The sequence below is a fragment of the Neovison vison genome, chromosome 5 (assembly GCF_020171115.1).
Source record: "Neovison vison isolate M4711 chromosome 5, ASM_NN_V1, whole genome shotgun sequence".
Classification (NCBI taxonomy): domain Eukaryota; kingdom Metazoa; phylum Chordata; class Mammalia; order Carnivora; family Mustelidae; genus Neogale; species Neogale vison.
The window spans coordinates 44880538-44904691 of record NC_058095.1 but is presented as its reverse complement, the minus strand read 5'-3'; the positions used below and the strand labels follow the sequence as shown (position 1 = coordinate 44904691).

Genomic DNA, 24154 nt, shown 5'->3' with positions numbered 1-24154 from the left:
AGGCAGCTGCTTAACCAACTCAGCCACCTGGGCACCACTTTCCACTATATTTTCAATGCAAAATAAATGACAAGTATGGTTAAACCCGTCTTAGCTTTTTATATAAATACACTTTTTACCTGTTACACTATTTAACACTACCAGTTTTATTTCTTCAGCAAAAGATCCAGTCTAAAAGTAGAACACATTCATCTCAAAATATAAACTGACAACACTAATGGTCTGCAATTTATTGGAGCCTATAGTTTTTGTTAGTCTGGTGCATCATTACTGTATTCTAATTTTATTTCTCATCTATAACTATGCTTTTCAAGACCCCAATAAAACCTCCAACCACTTATGAATAAATGACAGTCTTTAAAATTTCACAAATACATCAACAACCCTAACAATACTGGAAAATGTTCTGAGGTGGTATCATTCACAAAAACACAAAACTGAAATCCAATGGTCCTCTACCTATTTAAGACCCAAATCTCTACAGTTACACCATTTCCCATCCTGTATGCCTCTAATGTAAATATACCCCTTTTTTGTATTTATTTAAATAATTTTTACACTCAACATGGGGCTCGAACTCCCAATCCTAAGATCCAAGAGTCACATGCACTTCCCACTGGGCCAGCCAAGGTGCCCCAAATATTCTCTTTTAGTGCCAATTACTTTAAGTCTGATTTTAAAGGCTGGAAATTCAGAAAGAAATACCAATACAGAAAAAAAAACCTGAAAATCTGAAAACCAATAAACAACTAGTAATATAACTTTGATAAAGCATTTCCCAGAACACAATGTTATTTTATAAAAGCAAGACATAATAGTTTTTTTCCACATCACTTTCATTATTTTATACCACTTAAGAAGATAATTCTTAAAATTACCTTATGGTATGATAAAATTCACTAACCTGAGAATGTATCTCATGAATGTATAAAATAAAATTTGGAAGAAGAAATATTTTCTACCTTACTAAGGGCTACATGTGTATACTATTTGATGAAGTCCAGGGGTATTCCTAGAATAGTACAGTTCATTCACTCATAAAATCTGGGTGGTAAAAAAACTCTCTCCAAAATTTACAAGGTAAATTTTTTCCTCATGCCCATTGCTAATTTTCTAAGATAAAATTTGTAGCACATAAACATAGGCATCTTGTTAGCAAAACCTAACCACTGAATCAGAAATTGACTTCCTGGGACACCCAGGTGGCTCAGTGGGTTAAGCGTTTGCCTTTGGCTCAGGTCATGATCCCAGGGTCCTGGAATTGAGTCCCACATCAGGCTCTTTGCTCAGCAGAGAGCCTGTTTCTCCCTCTGCTCTCTCTCTCACAAATAAATAAATAAAATCTTTAAAAAAAAAAAAAGAAACTGACTTCCTTTTAAAAAGGAAATTCTAGGGGCGCCTGGGTGGCTCAGTGGGTTAAGCCACTGCCTTCGGCTCAGGTCATGATCTCAGGGTCCTGGGATCGAGCCCCGCATCGGGCTCTCTGCTCAGCAGGGAGCCTGCTTCCTCCTCTCTCTCTCTCTCTCTGCCTGCCTCTCTGCCTACTTGTGATCTCTCTCTGTCAAATAAATAAAATCAATCTTAAAAAAAAATAATAAAAAAAATAAAAAATAAAAAAATAAAAAGGAAATTCTAACACTTTTATATTAATAACCTTCTTAAAATATTTTCTATTTTTTCGTTCACATGATCTTAGGGACTATTTCAATAATCAATATTGGGTGTTACATCATAATTTATCAGTCATAGATACCAAAACATTCTATCCACCTCACATTTTATTTTGTTTTTTTTTTAAATTATTTAAGTTCTCTCTATATACAACATGAGGCTCGAACTCAGGACCCTGAGATCAAGAGCTGCATGCTCTTCCAACTGAGGCAGCCAGCTGCCCCTATCCACCTCAAATTTTTAAAGTAAACACAGGGGCACCTGGGTGGCTCAGTGGGTTGGGCCTCTGCCTTCAGCTCGGGTCATGATCTCAGGGTCCTGGGATTGAGCCCCATATCAGGCTCTCTGCTCAGCGGGGAGCCTGCTTCCCCCCTCTCTCTGCTTACTTGCAATCTCTCTCTGTCAAATAAATAAACAAAATCATTTAAAAAATAAAATAAAATAAACACAGACAAATGATCTCATAAATTAGATTTAAACCTGTAAAAATGATCATCAGTTCCTCTACCCTATTATCCATTTCCATCTTCCTCTCCCCACTAGTTTAAGAATAAATTATAGCGGGGCACCTGGGTGGCTCAGTGGGTTAAAGCCTCTGCCTTTGGCTCAGGTCATGATCCCAGGGTCCTGGAATTGAGCCCCACATCGGGCTCTCTGCTCAGCAGGGAGCCTGCTTCCTTCTCTCCTTCTCTGCCTACTTGTGATCTCTGTCAAATAAATAAAGTAAGATCTTTAAAAAAAAAAAAAAAGAATAAATTATAGCCTATTGACCTTGGTCTATTTACTTGAAGCCCTTACATTATTTATTTCTGTATCCTATTAAAATTAAACAGAAAACTTGTTATTTTGTATTGTTATATCCAAATGTAACACTGATAACTATATAAATCAAAACAAGAATAAAATATATAACCTATTACTAGTAGATAACCACAGCATTATAAAGATGGTTCAAACATTTAAGTAATTCACTCCCCACTTATAAACTGGGAATTAAACAAGCCAGGATGCCAATGAGAAATCCAAGGGATATCTTCCCAAAGGGGTTTTTCATTATACTGAACTCTGCATAGGCTTTCGGATAACTGACTTAAAGTTCGTTTTGGTTTTTTTTTTTTTTCCTTGTTCTCAAACTAGCAACATATAGGCAATTTAAAAAGGCGGGGGCAAAGAGGGATACATAAAATGTAGAATGTCCATATAATGGAATATTATTCAGCATTAAAAAGGAATGAAGCACTGCAGATCCACACTACAACATGGAAGAACCTTACGCTAAGTGAAAGAAGCCAGTTACAAAAGACCACATACTAGATGATTCCATTTATATGAAATGTCCAGAAGAGACAAATATGTAGAAACAGAAAACAGATCAGTGATTGCCAGGGGTTGGGGGAAGCCGGGAATGAGGAGTGACTGTTAACAGATATGGGTTCCTATTTGGAGTGGTGAAAGTGATCTGGAATTAATTAAGACCGTTGTGATAGTTGTACAACCTTGTGAATTCACTAAAACCCACTGATTTGTATACTCTAAAAATGGTAGATTTTATAGTATATGAATTATATTTATTTTTTTAAGTTGGTTCTATGCTTCAACACATGACCCTAAGATTAAGAGTCACAGGCTCTACCAGCTGAGCCAGCTAGATATAATAGGAGTTATATTTTTTTGTTAAAGAGAGAGATGTCATTCATAACCTATCCCTAACACAAGCAACAGGAAATTACATTTTGGGGTGCCTGGGTGGCTCAGTCATTGGGCATCTTGTCTTGGGCTCAGCGTGCTGGGCTCAGGGGGAAGCCTGCTTCTCCCTCTCCCACTCCTTCTGCCTGTGTTCCTTCTCACTGTGTCTCTCTCTGTCAAATAAATAAGTAAAACCTTAAAAAAAAATACATTTTAATAGTAACCTATATTTTAGAGGAAAAGACATCAAATGATAAGAGAACAAAAGAAAATCTCAACACTTAGTAAATGTCTGTTGAATAAATGAATATGCAGTGAAGAGTTTTAAAGTGCTTACAGCCAGAGTAACCTTGAAGTTATTTAAAAATGAGCCTGGGTGGCTCCGTGGGTTAAACCTCTGCCTTCCGCTCAGGTCATGATCTCAGGGTCCTGGGATGGAGCCCCGCATAGAGCTCTCTGCTCAGCGGGAAGCCTGCTTCTCCCTCTCCCACTCCCCCTGCCTGTGTTCCCTCTCTCACTGTCTTTCTCTGTCACATAAATAAAACCTTCTTTAAAAAATTAGATTATATAAAAGCACAAATTATAAATGCTTTATTTTCACTAAAACTTGCCATTTGTTTCTTCCTCAGATAATTCACAAGTAGGAAGAACAGGTAGATGATTGCTAAGCTTTAGGTACATTCACTCCCTTTGCTCAACATTTGAGCAAAATCATGCGCCATCTACTAGAGCTCCTAAGCTGAAGCAAAGACTAGATACTAACCAAACCAATTTCCTCTTTTTCTTAGGCACACTGCTAGATGGCATCCCGCAGCCTCTAGAGTTAGTTTCTGATCGAGTTATGGCCGCTGCAGTAGAAGTAAAAGCTGTGTGCACCACTCCTAAGGCCTGGCCCAATAAAAGCCTTCCACACACAACTGTCCACCCCCTTTCTCCTCCCCTCTGCCTTAATGGACATGAGTATGAAGAACGTGGAGCCAGAAGTCAGAAAGAGCCTGCATCTCTGAAGGAGCTACCCACCTACTGGAAACATCCATTTTAATTTTCACATCAAGAAATAACACATAACATTTGAGTCATTATATATATAATTTGTGGCATGGTTGCTACAGCAACTATAGTTACTTTAACTCAGACATTAGCTTATAAACACGTATTATATCCTCTTAAAAGGCATTCTGAATCATCGAAGGCATGTTACCCCGTGGTGATTTTAAACAGTTTATGAATTTGTTATTCTTGGTGATTTTCTGAATACTTTTCTGGCAATGATTCCCTCCAATATAAAGCTTCCAGCAAGTACCTTGATAGAAATTATCCATGATTGTATTTCATGTTTTCTTTACCTTTACTGTGATTCAAAATATCAGTACCTATCTTTTTAGGTATATAAGTTAAGCACCAAGATCATGTAACACAAATTCAAAACCTCTCACTTTTCTGAAAATATTTAAAATACTTAGCACAACATAGTCAATGGAGTCCCACTTTCTCATGGCCTAACTCACATGAAATAAAACAGTGTTTAATAGAGAAGTACTTTTAAATCCTGGGAAGAGCCATCTCTTCAAAGTCCTGGATGCCACTAAGTAATCAATAAAGGGAAAAGAAAAGGGAAGTGGAAAAAGCAGGAAAGAAAGGCCCAACTGGGCAAGGATGGCAGACATCCACGAAAGCCTCAAGCACCATGAAGTTAATCTATGCTTATTATTGTTGCATTATATGTAAGGTGTAGTAAAAGATTATTTCTTGTTTAACAGTTCCTATGTGAAACCAAATGTAAAAATTATCTCATGAAAAATCCTAAAACTTTATCATTTTATCCATCAAACTAGCCATAACCTGAGATTAACTGGAAATAAACAAGATTCTGCTCATCCTTCTCTATCCCAAAACAACAAATAAACAAATCTGCCATTCTTTAAAAAAACTGCTAATATTCTGAAGAAAAAAAAATAATCAAACAAACCAGGGCATCTAAAAAGAAAAGGGGGGAGCAGGCAAGAAAAAAGAAGAATCAAAAGACTAATCCAACGTTTTCCCCTTTTAATAGCTAACAGAGATCATTCGGCCTCATTTTAAATGCTCTTTCTGTCCATCTTTCCAAAGAGCAAGAAGACATGATTAAGGCAGGAAGAGCCACCTGCTCGGCCTGCTCAAAATCAGAGCTTACCTCCTTAGATTGATGGCCTGTGCCAAGTTTGGAACACCTTCCATCTCTGTTGTCTTCTGCCCCATCAGACTGCTGATAGGCCTATGGGGGGAAGAAAGAGAAACACACCTGCTAGAATGCCGTGTCCAACTCATTATTTGCCTTCTCAAAAGGAATCATCAGTTCTTACTACTCATGGAAGGCAGATAATCCAATGGTTATCTGGCCTCAGAGGATTGGCACTGGTGTTTCAGAAGCCTCTCCTTGAACAATCGAGCATCAGAAGTCTCAACAGGTAAGCAGGAATCAAACACTGACTTAAGAGCAAACAAATCTCAGACAACCACCTCAAAACAATAATAAGAGCCTCTCCACTGCCAACTAAGTTCTGCGCCATGTCTCTAAAGTTCCAAAGATTCTCGATAGATGTTATTAATCAAAGACACAATGCGCAATGCTAAAGCATTCTCACAAATTGATGATCATATCCTGAAAACAGACTAGAATAACTCCAAGGAATCTCTGTGGTAGAGATCTGACCTAGTCTCTGTCTTGAAGATGTTATCTAAGCCATCCACATCAAAAAGTTGACCACTCTCCTACCTAAAGTCTCCATGCAGGTAAAGTCCATGCTTTCTCCCAGCACACATCCCTATGTACACCTTCATGGTCAAGAAATACTTCCTCATGATCAACCAAAATCAACAAGTAACATTTTCTCTAATATTATCTTCCAAAGTTACAGAAATACAACTTGGTATCTTCTTTACCTATCCCTTTGTATGTTTGAAGTAATCAAATCTTTCATTTTTATTCTGTTCCCTAAGCTGAATCACCATATCCCTTCACCCTTACTAATAAAATTAATTTTCTATGAAATTTTAGCTTTATATTAATTATAAACTACAACCTTAAGGTTCTCAATAGACAATACTAGACTACAGAAAGGAAAGAGTCCAAATACAGATAATGAGACATACAATAGATCTAAAGGCAACATAGGGTATTATTTAATGAAGCAAAGTAATAAAATGTGTTTGCATAAATTATCTTGTGCTTAAGTTTTGGTTTTCCCTCTAAAAATAAGTTCCAAAAAAAGAAACCCTTATATAAAGTTTATTAAATATACAAATGTTCTTAATATGGCAAAGAAGTCAAGTTGAATGGACTAAAAAAGTAACTTTTTTAAAGTAACTTTCTATATAATGAACTTCACTTTGTAGGTTTTTTTGTTTGTTTTTTTTAAAGTAAGCTCTATGTTCAAGATGTGGCTTGGACTCACTTTGATCTTGAGATCAAGGGTTGCATATTCTACCAACTGAGCCAGCAAGGTGCCCCTTAATTTTGTAATTTTTTTAAAGTCAAGGAGATATATGAAACTCCTAAGGTTGCCTTATTAAAAATATACTTCCAACTACAATATAAATAATCAGTTTTCTACTTTAATCACTCTAAATATAATGCAGAAGGGACGGCCTATTGACAAGAAAACATTAAATGGAAAAAGTGACCTACTGCATTATTATTTAACTTTTCAGAATATTAATATGTATTGCAACCACAGAGCATGGTAAAGGGACTGATAAAGCTTTCTACTGACCTGAAGGTATTTTTTTAAAGTGATTTGAAAAACAGTGACAAAAATATTTAGGGCCAACTATTAACTCTGTCTGGTATGACTCTACACCTGGTACCTTAAAAATGGCTTACTTTTCTTCTTTGTTGTGAAAATTCTCAATTGATCAACCACATCATTAACAGACAGACCTTGGTTATAAATAATTCCCCAAATGGAAGTCTGCTCTAATCCCTTTATTCTTTTAAAATTAAAAAATACTATCTTCCTATGCTTTCCACCTAGCAATATGTTAATTCTTATGACCAAGAAATCAGAAGTGTTTTCCTTCCAATAATAATATATGTTTCGAAGTAAAGAATTCAAGGTATTTTATTAAACTAAGATCTTTATAGCAAATTTTAAAAGCAAATGAATGAAAGAGCCAAAGGTCAGAATAAATCTCTACTACATGTCATCAACTGTCAAAATAATTTTCCCATTTAATTTAAAAAAGAGATTTTCATTCAAAGGTAGGAAGGCCAGATTCAGAGAAGAGCCCTTAAGTAGCTTAAAATCACTGACATCACCTCCACAATCAAGGGAAAAGACACCTATTATAAATTCAAAGAGCTTGAGGGAAACAGTTTTCCTAAGAACCAAATAATAAATGGTTCTACATCAGCTCCATGTGCTGATATGTTGCAAATAATGACCCAAATACATGTTATGAAAAACAAAATGTAATACGCTACTAAACCATACTTCTCCAATTCTGTTCACATTAAAAATGACCAAACACTATTATAAACCAGAACCACTAAAATACTCATCTTTTTTGCCCTACTTCCTTAAATACATTCTCAGAAAATTATCAAAATACAGAGACATCTATAGGTTTAAAAAAATATTCACTTCAATATGATTCACTACACTGGAAAAAACGTTCAACCAACCAATGAAACTTTTTTCTTTTTTTAATTTATTTATGTGTATTTATTTTTACCTGATTCATTCCTTCATTCTACAAAGGATTTGAGATAATAGCTTATTAGAACATAATAATTCACTGTATGTGTACAAAATATAGATCAAAAAGAAAACAATTTAAATATGCCAACCAGGTAAGGTCCAAACCAGTCCTTACGGCTGCACTTCTAGATTTGTTCTGAGTTTCAAGTAGCCAAGGTAAAAAAAACAAAGTGGCCATTAAGTAATTCTCACTAGAATAAAGGAGAAAACACAGCCCAAAGAAAACAAGAATTGATAATAGATGGCATTAGCTTCTGGATGATGGGTATAGGTAAAATATTTAAAGATTATACAAGAGAAACAAATAGTGTTAAGGGGAAGATACAAAATTATATGTACACTCTAACTGCAGTGATATAAAAACACGGTATATACGGAAAAGAAGACCAGAAGGACATACACACCCTTCTCCCCCACAGTGCTGATTTGTTTGACTGCAATGATCATATTATATTCTCTGTACTACAAACATATTCTCCTCTACCAAGCTAAATGCTAGGCATACAGTAGTATAATATTTTTAACTGTATTAAAATGTCTGTATTTACTTGACTCATTTAAGATAATACCTGGCTTATAAGATATACACAAAAGAATAATACCAAAAAAATGCCAAACAACATACAAAAGAACGAATATAAAGTATTTTGTGACAAAGAAAGAACCCATTACTGCCACATCATGAATAGCAAGGTTGATTATAGACTCCTTCAATAGTTGTCAAGAACCAACAGGCCTTTCTCAACACACAACTGTGTTTTTCCACCCCATGTATGTTTCAGATTCTTTCTTAAGGCTCACAAGATGTTGTTATTGTTACTTCTTGTTAACAAGAAGTGTTATTATTACTCCCAGATATAATATAGCATTTTAAAAAATCCTTTATTCACGTTGGGAAAACCAAAAACACATCCTACATAGTTCAAATTTTGAAAAGAGAGCAACTAGAAATCTCCAAAATCAAATATAACCACAAAACCGTTAACAAAATTTTTATAGACGCAATTTCTCAATATTGTGAAATCATACCACAACCTGATGATTCCAAACTATCAAAAGCTGTAATCTATGTCCTTAACTCAGTTCCTATTTCTTGACGTTTTTTTGCTTCTCGAATAGCAAGTAACTACAACCAAAATTTCCCCTTTTAACACAGGAAGTTGTCTTCAAAGCAGAACTTGGACTTTTACTGTGGCTACTTTTTAAAGAGGATATGTGCCCTAAAACAGATCATTAGAATTGACAGTCTTCAAAATTAAAGACTCTAACATACAAATATAAAAATGGAAATTGGACAAGATACTGTTATCACACTGCACTAAAAAAATGTCACTAAACAAGAAACTGCACCGATCCTCTCTATTAGAAGTATCATTATCAGTAATTTCTATGGCCTTCAAGAAGTGTTTATTTAAAAATAGAAGTTAGGAAAACTAAAAAACATTCAAAACATTTTAAAAGTTTAAGACAATGAAAATAAAAATAGATGTCACATTACAGTAACAAAAAATCATGATACACTTTTTTTAAAAAATTGATGAATAAAGAAAAAAAATTGATGAATAGTCCGATATTCTGTTGCTTATCATATAAAAAAGAATTCACATACTCTGACATATACCTATTTACATTTGTTTTCATCTTTTAAAAAACATATTCCCAGTCCTGGTTTCCCGAAATGATAAGACATTGGTGATACTTAAAGATTACCTCTTACTTCTACCTTTTTTAAAAATAAGGAGCTTTGACTCATATTAAGGGATCTGAGGGAGGGAAAAGTAGGAAGGTTAAATGAAAAAAGAGTCAAACATTTCTCTCACACACACATTTTTTTCAGGTATTTAAATATGGTAAATTAAGACTTAGAAGAAAATTTTAATTTCATATTAAATTTCACATTTTAGATTTCATATTATACCCATCTCAGGCTTAAAGAAAAACAGAAGGAAGAGAGAGAAAAACAATTAGATGGAAGAGAGAAAAAGACTCCAAGGTATCAAAGGAAAAGGATTTATTAATCCAAAGCATTAATAAAAGACTTACTATAGTCTCAGCTCAGAGACCAAGAGATTTAGTGTTATGAATTTTGTGCATCTGAATGGCCAATTTTGACTGACCACGGTTTTAAGTTTTTTAACTGTTACTTAGACATCAAGATTTATTTCAAAATTGGATGGCAAACTCCCAGGGGGGAGAAATTCTTGGTGGGATATTATATTAATAACAAAAATGAAGTTTTCAGATTAAATTTAGCTCAAAGATTAGATATCTACCTAAGTTCCTCATCACTTGCTTAGAGAATTAGAAATCATTTTTAAACGATACCTTATTTTTAAAAATTAAGTTAAGATGGAAAACACTAGTAATCAGTACTTCTGAGAGAGAAATGAGGGGATAGATACCTCAGAGCATAACAATTCCAAAAAGCTGGATATGACTCACTAGTCTGGGTAACAAATCTTAATTAAAAGCCTACTTTATTTTGTTTTACATTTACCAGAAAAGAACAGGAAGCAGGTTTTTAAAATTTTAATAAGGGATAAACTGTATATGGAAAACATATATGTTTTTCAAGCTGAAATTCCATTTAGAGACTTTTGTGAAAAAAGTAGCAGTATCTCCTTTGAAATTTTTATTTATTTATTTATTTTAGAGAGAGACAACACAAGCAGGGATGGGGCAGAAGGAGCTAGAAAATCTCAAGCAGACTCCATGCTGAGTGTGGAGCCCAACTCGGCCTCGATCTCATGCCCCTGAAATCATGACTTGAGCCAAAATTAAAGAGTTGGATACTCAGGAACTCCTGGGTGACTCAGTCAATTAAACATCTGCCTTCAGCTCAGGTCATGATCCTGGAGTCCCAGGATCAAGGTCCACATAGGGCTCCCTGCTCAGGAGGGACTCTGCTTCTCCCTCTGCTCCTCACCCAGCTCGTGTTCTCTCACTCTGTTTCTCTCTCAAATAAATCTTTAAAAAAATCTAAAAAAAAAGAGAGTCAGACACTTAACCAACTGAGCCACCAAAGGTGCCCTAGAAGTATCTCCTCTGAATGTCAGACAGATGGTTTCAGGTAATTCACCTTATAATATCTCCCTTATCATTAAAACAGATTACTTAATGTATAAAAGGAGTCCATATAAGAAGTTCCCTTCTAAGTTAAAAGAAAATGTCCTTATCCAAAACTTGGTACTCTTTGGGAATCAAGAGGAAACTACAATAAAATAAAACAATGAGGTTGGTTCTGTCCACTCTGCCTTTAGTGTCTGGTTCTAAAATACAATATAATCTCTGATATGAAAACACAATCAAGTTAGAATTAAACAGTATCTCCAATAGCTCTTTTTCTTCTTCCTTGAGTAGAGAATGCTCAACTCTTGAAATGTACCAAAAGCTAGCAACTGCCACAAGACTGTTTCTTTAGAAACAGTGGTACTCAGAACAGTGTGACATATATTTGTTAGTGTTTGGACTGTGGGGTCCATCGTCCAGCTCTCTAAGACTCTAAATTTCTATGGTAGAGTCACAGAAGTCATTCGATATATTCAGTGTGAACAAAGGAAGTACTCTAGGTACTCCTACAAGGTATCTAGGTATCTACAAGTCTAAAAGTACAAAGACATGATACACAGCTCATTTTGTCTCACTTCTGTTACCAAAAGTGGCTTCTGGTACCAAACATCCACTGGTTCCCTTCCATGACATTTGCTTAAAGGCATGTGAGATTTCCTTGAATTCTATAATGCTCGAATTCCAGGTTCCCAGTGATTCGAGGTTTAGCTCTATTAGGCCATTCCAGAGTACTAGAAGGAGCAGTCCGTTACCACACTCCAAGCCAGGTAATGAGTAAAGGTTATCCACCATGAATTCCTATCTTTAACAGCAGGTGTCACTATGCAGCCTTAATGGTTCATGTAGGAAGCCAGCTCCTCATCTACTGCTCCAGAGATTCTGGAAGTTTACAGCGCTGAAAGGGAAAGCTTGAAGGACTCTTTACCTGCCCAAAGCAAACATGAAAACAGTCCATGAAGTTTCTCCCCATTTGTTTTTCTAATTCTGACTTAATTAGGTCTAATTCATAAGCCAAAAAGAGAAATCATCCTTGGTGTCTGACCAACAGTTATTTTTAAGTCAAGAATACAATGAAATTATATTAAAAACAAAATAATTCTGAAAAATGATATTCTGTCCCTTACACTCCCTCAGTTTTTCACTAGAAAAGAATGAAAAAGAGAATTCAGGTTTGTTTGTTTTTTTAAAGTAAACTCTGCCCAACATAGGGCTTAAACTCACAAACCCGATATCAAGAATCACATGCTCTACCAATTGAGTCACCCAGGTGTTCCTCGAATTCAGTAATTTTTTTTTTTAAACATACTTCAGAGCTAGAGTTTTTGTCACATTTGTAAATTTCAAAGCAATATGGAAAGCAATGGAACTTAGTGTAATGGATCAAAATGAGAAGAAATGATGCACATGCACACGCCCCAGAATCCTGCATAATGGATATGGCATAATGTTAACTGTAAAGGCTGAGAGCTAAATTGAAGAAGAGAGTCTTTTTTTTTTTTTTAACTTATTTATTTGTTGGGGGGTAGCAGCAAACAAGCAGGGGGAGGGAGAAGCAGGCTCCCTCTAGGACAGGAGTTAGATGCAGGGCTCCAATCCAGGACCCTCGGACCATGACCCAAGCCAAAGGCATACACCAAACCCACTGAGCTACCCAGGTGTCCCTGAAGAAGAGAGTCTTAATAAACATATCTCTTATTTAGTTATTTCTGCAGACATCAGAACCACATGAAGAGGTGAGCAAAAAAGAACTAAACCTAGCTTCCAGGTCTCACTCTTCAGTCTGGGATGATGACAATTCCAAGCCCATATTTGGAAGCCCAGTCAAATATCAAGATGAGTCATTGTGCTATTAGAGCCCACTCTTTGATGTGTACTTATGACGAGAAGTGTTTTTACTTACTCTGGTCAGCATAGTTTTTTGCTTTGAGTTCAAGTTGTCTTGTTTGAGATTCTAAAGATTCCACTCGGGTCTGTAAATCCTTTTTTTCCTGTTCTTGAGAGTCTTCAAATTCAATGAATTTCTAACAGAAAAGAAAAGTATTATGTTCATTAGAAAAATGAAAATTTTTAGCATTATCAACTCCTATGTTTCCTGGTATTGAGAATGACAATTAGGCATTAAGTACTCAGAAAGATTTAAGAATCAGGAACTTATGCTGATTTTCTTTTTTCTTTATAAAAACTTCCAAATACAGAAGGAAAAACATGACCAAATAGTTTATGAAGTGATTCCACTTCATGTAACCGGCATTCCAAAGAAAATACATGCATCCTACTCCAAATATATGAATCCTTTAACTAGCATATTTGCATATTCATGAGTTGAAGACACAGTTTTCAGTGTCTTCACAGTGTCAGACACAGTACAACATATGAAGAACTAAAGGATGACATGACAATCAATATTAGTTCAACAATTATTTGGTTAATAAACAATCTCTTATATTACCTGAAATATGGAATTTAAATTTCTAAGAAAAAGAGCAGTTACTAGAAAGAACTCCACCAAATTTAATTTATTAAAACTGTTCTTGTCAAGATGATTATTTTTTTTAAAGATTTTTATTTATTTGACAGACAGAGATCACAAATAGCCAGAGGGAGGAAGGGAAGCAGGCTCCCCACTGAGCAGAGAGCCGGATGCAGACCTCGATCCCAGGGCCCTGGGATCAGGGTCGAAGGCAAAGGCTTTAACCCACTGAGCCACTCAGGCGCCCCTGTCAAAATGATTATTATTAGGGGCACCTGGGTGGCTCAGTGGGTTAAAGCCTCTGCCTTCTGCTCAGGTCATGGTCCCAGGGTCCTGGAGTCGAGCCCCACATCAGGCTCTCTGCTCAGCGGTGAGCCTGCCTCCCTTCCTCTCTCTCTCTCTCTGCCTGCCTCTCTGCCTACTTGTGATCTTTGTCAAATAAATAATAAATAAAATCTTTTTTAAAAAAGATGATTATTATTAAATCTGATCATTAAGTCTCAGTCCTCTTCTTAACTGTTATATCAGCATCATCTGACATCTGATCAATCACTCCTTAAAATGATTTTTTTTTAATCTGGCTTCCAGGACTTTGTTTTCCTTCTACATTATTGGCTGCTTCTCGGTCTTCTTCGTTGCTTCTTCCTCTTCTCCCCAATTTCTTAACATTCACAAGCTCAGTCCTTGGACAACTTTTTCTCTTCATTATTTACTCTTATTCCCTGGTCATCTCGTCCAGTTTCACGGCTTTAAATACTAACTATATGCTGACAACCTCCAAATTTCTAGTCCAGTCTCTAGCCTAGACCTGAATTCCAGATCTGTATGTCCAATGCCTACTAAGCAACTTTGTTGATATGAATATTGAATAAGCATCTTAACCTCCACATGTAAAACTTGTTCCTCCTGTTCTTACATGGATCATTTATTTACTGTGGTCAGTTGTACACAGTCTAAGAATTTAGCAGGCTTAAGCTGCAGATGGACATCTTTTTTCCAACATACGGAATGAACACGCCTGATAAATAAAGCCAATATAAAGGAAAACAAAGAGAAAGGAAGAAGAAAATCCTAACTAAGATTTTTTTTTTTTCTTTTTGACAGAGATCACAAGTAGGCAGAAAGGCAGGCAGAAAGAGAGGGAAGCAGGCTCCCCACCGAGCAGGGAGCCCAATGCAGGCCTCGATCCCAGGACCCTGAGATCATAACCAGAGCCAAAGATAGAGGCTCAACCCACTAAGCCACCCAGGCGCCCTGAAAATCCTAATTAAAAGTACTATTTGAGTCCTAGACTCAGTTGTTTTTACAACCAGCATTTTGGAGTTGTTTTTATTTTTTTCAGTTACATAAACCAATATATTCCTATTTTATATAAGCTTGAGATGGTTTCTGTCACAAGTGACTGAAAGCATCCTAATACAATCATCTACTTTTCTTAAGAGCCATTTGGTTTCCTTTTATTATTAGATAATGTCCTCCTTATCTCTGTAAGATTAAAACCTACAACCTCTGAAACATTGGTTCTTAATCATTCAGGGGTCCACAGAACCATCTGATAATTTGATATATCGTGTTTCTCCAGAAAAAATGCTCTCACCCAACCCAAATTCTGCATATTTTCCTCAGGGACTCAGAGATCCCTTAAGTTCTTCCACAAACTCCACGTTTAGCACCCATGCCCTATACTTTTTTATGAAAACACTCCATATTTGTGAGGCTTCTAGGAAGCATCAAACAGCCACTGTTTACTCTTTCAGAATACTAATCTAAATTTAACTATAAGTAGAAGGAGTAAAGGTTATAGTAAATACAAGAAAAGAGGCAAACTGGGGCAGTCAGTAGAGCATATGACTCTTGATCTCAGGGTCAGGAGTTCACACCCCAATTTGGGGAAAGAGCCTAGTAAAATTAAAAAAAAAAAAAAAAAAAAAAAAGGCCAAAAAAATGGGGTGGGGGGAGCAGCTGTGCCCTGGGTGGCTCAGTCGGTGAGCCTACTTCTTCCTTTCCCTCTGCCCCTCCTCCCTTCTTACATGCTCTCTCTCTCAAATAAGTAAAATCTTTTTTTAAAAAAATTGTTTAAGTGGCGCCTGGGAGGCTCATTCGTTGAGTGTCTGCCTTTGGCTCTGGTCATGAACCCAGGATCCTAGGATTGAGCCCCATATCTGGCTCCCTGCTTAGCAGGAAGCCTGCTTCTTCCTCTGCCACTCCCCCTGCTTGTGTTCCCTCTCTGGCTGTGTCTCTCTCTATCAAATAAATAAATAAAATCTTTAAAAAAAATTTTTAAGCAAGCAAACCTGACAAATCATTCATTCATTCATTCAAAAAATGTCTATTATTTACGATGCACCAAGCACATGAAACATGACTGTGAATATCACACTGTCCCTGCCTTCCAAAGGTGTTTTACTAGCTAGAAACTGAATGCAAGCAGCAAATATAAAAGTTATGCTGAGGGGCACCTCAGTGGCATAGTCAGCTGAACAGCCAACTCTTGGCTTTGGCTCAGGTTGTGATCTCAAGGTCATGAGATCTAGCCCAGCATGGGGCTCCAAGCTCAGTGCAGAGTCTGCTTGGGACTCTCTGCCGCTCCCCGCTGCACTCTCATACTCTCTTCTCTAAAATAAATTAATCTTTAAAAAAATAAGATAAAAGTTATGTTGAACAGAAAAGCAGCAGCTAGGGGCACCTGGGTGGCTCAGTTGTTAAGTGTCTGCCTTTGGCTTGGGTCATGATCCTGGGTCCTGGGACTGAGCCTGCATTTGGCTCCCTGCTCAGTGGGAAGCCTACTTTTCCCTCTATAACTCCCCTGCTTGTGTTCCTGCTGTTGCTCTCTCTCCATCAAATAAATAAATAAAGTCTTAAAAAAAAAAAAAGAAAGGAAGACAGACAGACAAAAGAAAAGCAGCAGCTATGTAACAGGATGTTGGTGATGAACTCTGAGTAAATTACTTCAACATTTTGCCAGGGGATATAAGAAAAGTCTAAGAATTAATAAGAAAACGTAATTATTTTTTGGCCTGCTTTGAAAATGATGCTCCCTTGGCTAACTGAACTGCTATATCTGGGTTAAGTAACTGGAAATTTTAGGTTTCTTTTGTGCTATGGATAAAATGCTATTTTATTTATTTATTTTTAAAAGATTTTATTTTTTGGGGGTGCCTTAGTGGCTCGGTGGGTGAAGATACTGCCTTCAGCTCGGGTCATGATCCCAGGGTCTTGGGATCAAGGCCCTCATCCAGGTCTCTGCTCACCGGGGAGCCTGCTTTCCCCTCTCTCTGCCTGCCTCTCTGCCTTCTTGTGATCTCTGTCTCTCAAATAAATAAAATCTTTTAAAAAAACACAACATACAGCAAATGTTTGCCAACTAATACTTATAATGATGTGCTACTAAATTTCCAACAAAAACTTTACCACCAACAGAATGGTGGTTGCCAGTGGCAGGGGCTAGGGGTAAGGGAAAATGGTAAAAATGGCCAAATGACACAAACTTTGATTATGAGTAAGATCTGGGGATATAAAGTACAGCATGGTGGCCACAGATAATACCACTATTCTATAATAGTTTTTACAGTTCCCACCACAAAAATTAAAAACTTATTATGTGACATGATGTTAGCTAACCTTATTGTGGTAATCAATTTGCAATATGTACATATATCAAATCATTATGTTGTACACTTTAAACTTACACAATGTTATGTAACAATTATTTCTCAATAAAGCTGCAAAAAAACTTTACCACCACTCTGCCTATTCGAAACTCCTGACAGAAGAAACCTCATCATGAGCACACAGCTTCGTGTCTGCTTTGTTTCTAAGCAACCCAGTTTGGCTACAGAAGGGCATGAATAATCCATAAGTTTAGTAGTCACTATACAACTATCTGCTTACTTCATAGGCAAGCAGCACATAGACCTACCTAGAGCATTCATGCTTCAGAACTGTTCACATTTTATAATGACTATGGAGCCTCTATATCTCTATCACCTTAAACCTTAAGTAAATATGGCAAAAGAGCCCCCCCCACCAAAATGACATGACCATTCTTGGACTGGCAGAGCTATTATCTGCAAATGGAAATCTCTTGTTTCTGCAGTCTCCCTTCACAGGAAGGCACTGGCAATAATGAAAATATTCCAAAGCAAATACATAATGCCAGGTCTTTCCTTCAAGCAAATTAAAACAGATAAACGTAGAGACTCCAAAACAAACTGCCATCTCTCATAATGGTGTATGTTTTCCTTTCTTATTCTAAACAGTGGATCTTAAATTAAACTTTTGGAATCATGAACTCCTTTGAGAATCGTTCATGAAAATAGATCCTTTCCTAAGGAAGATAAAAATATGAAACACAAAACTATGCCTTCAAATTCACTGCATCTTCAAGGTCTACAAGAAATCAAGAATGGTTTTCTCCCATTTATAAAAATAGTAAATGTTGATTTCTTTTAAAATAATCTTTTAAAATTCTCTCTGTTCCAAAAATCCCAATTTTAAATGTGTATTACATCTTGGTTTGGAAATGTACAGCTGCCACCCGTTTAAAATGCTAATGACTATTACACAACAAAAATAAATACTCCTCAGTTCTGCTAATGCATGTTAACAGATCATAAAAGGGCACTGAAAGCTAGTAGGATAAACACATCTTAAGGGCCCTAAGAGTAATCAATAAAGAGTAAAAAATAACTGAAATTTTCTAAATTTGTTACCCCCAAAAAACACCTGTCAAATAAGCTAGTTTTGTGCCATTGTTTTGTGAAATATCCCTGGTAACATACATAACCTTTGGAATAGAAGTTGCTATAGGACACAGTAGCTCAGGAAACACAACACTGATAAATACGAAAAATTTCAGAAAATGTCCTTGCTCTATGGCAAGTAACAATAATGTAAATGTAGGAAACACAAGAATTTAAGAAAAAGAAAATTGGAAGAGAAATAAAGAAGGTAGCATGACGGGCGCCTGGGTGGCTCAGTGGGTTAAGCCACTGCCTTTGGCTCGGGTCATGATCTCAGGGTCCTGGGATCGAGTCCCGCATTAGGCTCTCTGCTCAGCGGGGGGCCTGCTTCCCTCTCTCTCTCTCTCTCTCTGCCTGCCTCTCCATCTACTTGTGGTCTCTGTCAAATAAATAAATAAAATCTTTAAAAAAAAAAAAAGAAGGTAGCATGAAATTCAAGTAGATGCCAAAAGAGGGCTTCGCAGAAAAAGGTTTAAATTCCTGGCCCTCATAGAAAAGTTGTTTTTTCTGGGTGGGGGGTTGGGGATAGAGTACGAGGGAGGTTAGGTTTCTTTTTTCTATACCCAACACCCTCACACTACAGAGAAAATAATTAGGGAACAGGTGATATGGGTTATTCTTTTTTATTTTTTTTATTTTTTTTTTAATTTCTTTTCAGTATTCCAGAATTCATTGTTTATGCACCACACCCAGTGCTCTATGCAATGCGTGCCCTCCATAATACCCACCACCAGGCTCACCTGAGCCCCCAACCCCCCCGCCCCTCCAAAACCCTCAGGTTGTTTTTCAGAGTCCACATCTCTCATAGTTCATCTCTCCCTCCAATTTCCCCAACTCCCTTCTCCTTTCCATCTCCCCATGTCCTCAGTGCTATTCCTTATGCTCCACAAATAAGTGAAACCATATGATAATTGACTCTCTCTGCTTGACTTATTTCACTCAGCATAATCTCCTCCAGTCCCATCCACATTGATACAGAAGTTGGGTATTCATCCTTTCTGATGGAGGCATAATACTCCATAGTGTGTATGGACCACATCTTCCTTATCCATTTGTCCATTGAAGGGCATCTTGGTTCTTTCCACAGTTTGGCAACTGTGACGGGTTATTCTTTTTAGATGCTTTCCACTTCTCTTTCCTGCTCAGAGATCCTTGGTGGGTCAGTAGCACAGGTGAGTACTGCTGAACCTCATTACTAGTTTTGTATATTACAAACATGACTGGCTCTGGTTTCAAAGTCTTCTTGGGGCACCTGGGTGGCTCGGTTAGTTAAGGGTCCAACTCCTGATTTATCAGCTCAGGGTCCTGGGTTCCACAATCAGCAGGGAGTCTGCTTGAGATTCTCTCCCTCTCCTTCTACCCCTCCCCCATCCCACTTGCTCATACACACTCTCACTCTCTAAAATAACTAAATAAATCTTAAAAAGAAAGAAAGAAAGAAAGAAACATGTCTACTTTCTACTCCAGCAATTTCAACCTAACACACACACTAATTGAGATAACATAAAAATAGGAACATATCCCATTCTGTCACTTTTTTTTTTTTTTTAAGATTTTATTTATTTATTTGACAGAGAGAGATCACAGCTAGGCAGAGAGGCAGGCAGAGAGAGAGGAGGAAGCAGAGAGCAGAGAGCCCCATGCAGGGCTCGATCCCAGAACTCTGGGGATCATGACCTAAGCCAAAGACAGAGGCTTTAACCCACTGAGTCACCCAGGCACCCCAACCATTCTGTCACTTTTTAATCAAAGAAAAAAAGTCAGGGCCTCTGGGTGGCTCAGTTGGTAAGTGTCCACCTTTGGCTCGGGTCATGACCCCAGGGTCCTGGAATCAAGCCCCTCAATGGACTCTGCACTCAGCAGGGAGCCTGTTTCTCTGTGGCCCTTTCCCTCTGCCCTTCCCTCTGGTCATTCTCTCTCTCTCAAATAATAAATATATCTTTAAAAAAAAATAAAGAAAAAAGTCACAATTAAATAAAGCCACACACCTAATTTTCAATGACTATTCTCCAGATGTTAGGAGTACAGAATAAGCAGCTGGCAGTAAAAAGATATTCATTACAACTATTAAGCAATATTACTTACTCTTAAATAACATACTAAATATAAAACTAAAACTCTCTATCTACCCAACAAATCCAAGCAGTTACTTCATGACAGCCATCAGGGAAAAGGAGTAAACAGTTAACAATATTACATGCCAAGTACTATAATGGAAGAAACTATAAGGAGCAATAGGAACATGGAGAAATAAGTGACTAAACCTGCTTTTATTTTTTTCTTTAAGATTTTATTTATTTATTTGAGAGAGAGAGACAGACAGACAGAAAGCAGGGGAATGAGCAGGGAGGGAAGCACACGTCCTGCAGAGCAGGAAGCCAGACACAGGGCTTGATCCCAGAACCCTGGGATCATGACCTGAGCCAAAGGCAGGTGCTTAATCAACAGAACCACTCAGGTGCCTCCTAAATCTACTTTTGAAAAGAAAAGCCAAAAGTCAAATTGTTTAGTGAACACATTTCAGCAGTTCAACTTTATAACAAATATAAATTATATATAAATTATAACCTATCAAATTTTTCTAGACAACGCCAGGATTTGGGTATTTTTAAAACAAGTAAATTTCTTATTGATAGCAACTAAACAGTGTTTGTAGCATTTTATCACACAGTAGATTCCAATCACTACACTTTTTTTCCGAGTTGTTCTATATGTATGTACCTGGTTTTTTTTTTTTAAAGATTTTATTTATTTATTTGACAGACAGAGATCACAGGTAGGCAGAGAAGCAGGCAGATAGAGAGGAAGGGAAGCAGGCCCCCTGCTGAGCAGAGAGCCCGATGTGGGACTCAATCCCAGGACCCTGAGATCATGACCTGAGCCGAAGGCAGCGGCTTAACCCACTGAGCCACCCAGGCGCCCTGTATGTACCTGTTTTTTATGTTGTCTGTCTTATGTGCTGTTCTTGTAAGTTTGCTATTAAAATACAATAAACTAGGGACTCCTGGGGGTTCAGCTGGTTGAGTGATCGACTCTTGATCTCAGCCCAGGCTTGATCTCAGGGTGGTGAGTTCAAACCCCACATTGGGCTCCATGCTGGGCTTGGAGCCTACTTACAAAAAATAATATATTAAACTATTAAAAGAGAAAGAGAGAACAACAGTCCAGGTCCACGTAGGTGGCTCAGTTGATGTAACTCTTGATGGGGTGGTCAGTTCAAGTCCAGGTTGAGTGTAGAGTGTACATTAATTAAAGAAAAGGAGAGAGAGAACAAGGCCTGAATTTCAGCTGACTATGAAACAGTTTACCTGATGAAGTGGGGTAGAGACATTCCAGGCAGAAATAACAGCACATGCAAAGACAGGCATAAAGACCATGGCATGTCCAGCAAAATACAATTTAGGGTTGAAATTGGAGTAGCTCGTGTAAAGAATAAACCATGAGCCAAAGAATAAGTTGAGAATCTCTCCTCTGATTCACCAATGGACTGAGTGGGCAAATAAGATTCCATTCATCCATCCATCCATCCATTTATCCATCCTCTCAACACACAACTTAAGTTCTTATTGTTCTAAGTATTCTAAGATGCCAGGAAGGTTACAAGACAGCCCTTGTCCCTATGTTTCACTGCTTGAAATTAAGCAAAAGAAAACAGGCATTAAACATAGGTGCCTAATAAAAGATGTATTTTTGAAGATCTCACTTATTTCAATAGTCACCTAATTTGAGGTTGATGCTGATAGAAGATGGCTGGTGTTTCTCTTACTAACCAAGTGACACCAATATGGGATGTAACAGCACAACCTTGGTTTACAATTCAGTCTCAGGTTGTATATGACATGATTCTTTCAAGACTTCTACAATAAGGAGTTAACATCTCAAAATTCAAATATGAAATGACTTTTAAAAAATCACATAGTTTGGGGCAACTGGATTGCTCAGACAGTTAAGCATCCGACTCCTGGTTTCAGCACAGGTCATGATCTCACAAACTCTGGATTAGGCTCTCTGACCAGCACGAAAGTCGTCTTCTCCTCTCCCTGTCCTGTCTCCTCTGCTCCTCTCCCAATCTCGCTTTCTCGCACGTGCATGTGCTCTCTCTCAAATAAACAAACTTAAAAAAATTTTTTTTAAATCACATAGTTCAAGTTCACACACAATGCAACCACACTGTAATCATGTGTGACACAGGAAATAGTACAAGAGGGATGCCTGGGTGGCTCACTTGATTAAGCAACCGCCTTCAGCTCAGGTCATGATCCCAGAGTCCTGGGATCAAGTCCTGTATGGGGCTCCCTGCTCAGTGGAGAGCCTGCTTCTTTCTCCCTCTGCCTGCTACTCCCCCTGCTTTGTGTTCACTCTCTCTGTCTCTCTTTGACAAATAAATAAAATCTTGAAAGAAAAAAAAGAAAAAAAGAAAGAAAGAGAGAGTATAAGCTATCAGAAAAGTATAAAATATGGGGGGACCTGGCTGGCTCAGTCAATAGGGCATGCAACTCTTGATACTGGGGTCATGAGTTCAAGCCCCACGCTAGGCACAGAGAGTACTTTAAAAACAGAGAAAAAAAGAAAAGTGTAAAATAGGGAATTAATGATATGAGAACCTTGAGAAGACACTCCTGAGACATTTAAGCTAAGACCTGAAAATAAGTGAAAGTTAATCAAGCAAAGACAGACTGAAAGAAACCAAGGACAACCAGAATGGCAAGAGTAGAGAAAAGTGAGAGAGAGGGACACCTGGGTGGCTCAGTCAGTTTAGCCTCTGATGGTTACCAGAAGGGAGGTGGTTGGGGGTGATGTGGAGAACAAAGGCAAAAGAAATACAGATAAAATTAAATTTTCTGGGGTGCCTGGGTGGCTCAGTTGGCTAAGCAGCTGCCTTCGGCTCAGGTCATGATCCCGGAGTCCCAGGATTGAGCCCCACACTGGGCTCCCTGCTTCGTGGGGAGTCTATTTCTCCCTCTGCCCTCACCCCACTTGTATGCTCTCGCTTGCTCCCTCTCTCAAATAAATAAATAAAATCTTAAAAAAAATTAACTTTTCTTACAACCCATAGCCCTTTGACAAATACCTGAGGCACACAAAGTATGGCATTCCTCCAGGAACCCCCAATCTTAATGTTAATGCCTTGCTCGAGGTAGAAGCAACCTTAGTTGGACAATAGCTAGCTAGGCCTCCAGGATCCTTTAAGTTTTCTTTGACATATGAAAATCCTTTTGGAAACTTCCTTTGTCTTCACCTCTCCCAACTCCTAAGTATATAATCAATTGCTTTTCACAATCCCAGTGCAGCTATTTCTGTCCCTGGGTCCTATCCCCAGATTATAATAAAACCACCTTTCTCCACCAAAAATGTTTCAAGAATTCTTTCTTGGTCGTTGGCTCACAAATCCCACTTCAAATCACATCAGGGGGATGAGTGAAGTAAGTGATGGGGATTAGGGAGCACACATATGATGAGCACTGGGTGATGTATGCAAGTATTGAATCACCCTAATCAGTTGTACACCTGAAATTAACACCTGTATATTAACTAACTAGAATTTATATAAAAACTTTTTAAAAAGGAGGTAGCGATGGGTAATATAATTGATTTTTTTTAAAGATTTTATTTATTTATTTATTTATTTGACAGAGAGAGAGAGGGATCACAAGTAGGCAGAGAGGCAGGTGGGCAGGGGTTGGGAGGAGCAGGCTGAGAGCCTGATGCAGACCTCAATGCCAGGACCCTGGGACCATGACCTGAGCCAAAGGCAGAGGCTTAACCCACTGAACCAC

General features: G+C 37.6%; 1 protein-coding gene across 4 annotated transcripts in view; it reads right to left on the bottom strand.

The window, feature by feature from the left end:
- Positions 1-24154, bottom strand: part of SPAG9 (sperm associated antigen 9) — a 140620-nt gene that overhangs the window by 90768 nt on the left and 25698 nt on the right. For all 4 annotated transcript variants that reach the window (XM_044248661.1, XM_044248663.1, XM_044248662.1 and 1 more), the window contains exon 2: positions 13066-13186. In XM_044248661.1, coding sequence (XP_044104596.1) covers positions 13066-13186 — 121 coding nt within the window. The remainder of the gene's footprint in view (positions 1-13065; positions 13187-24154) is intronic.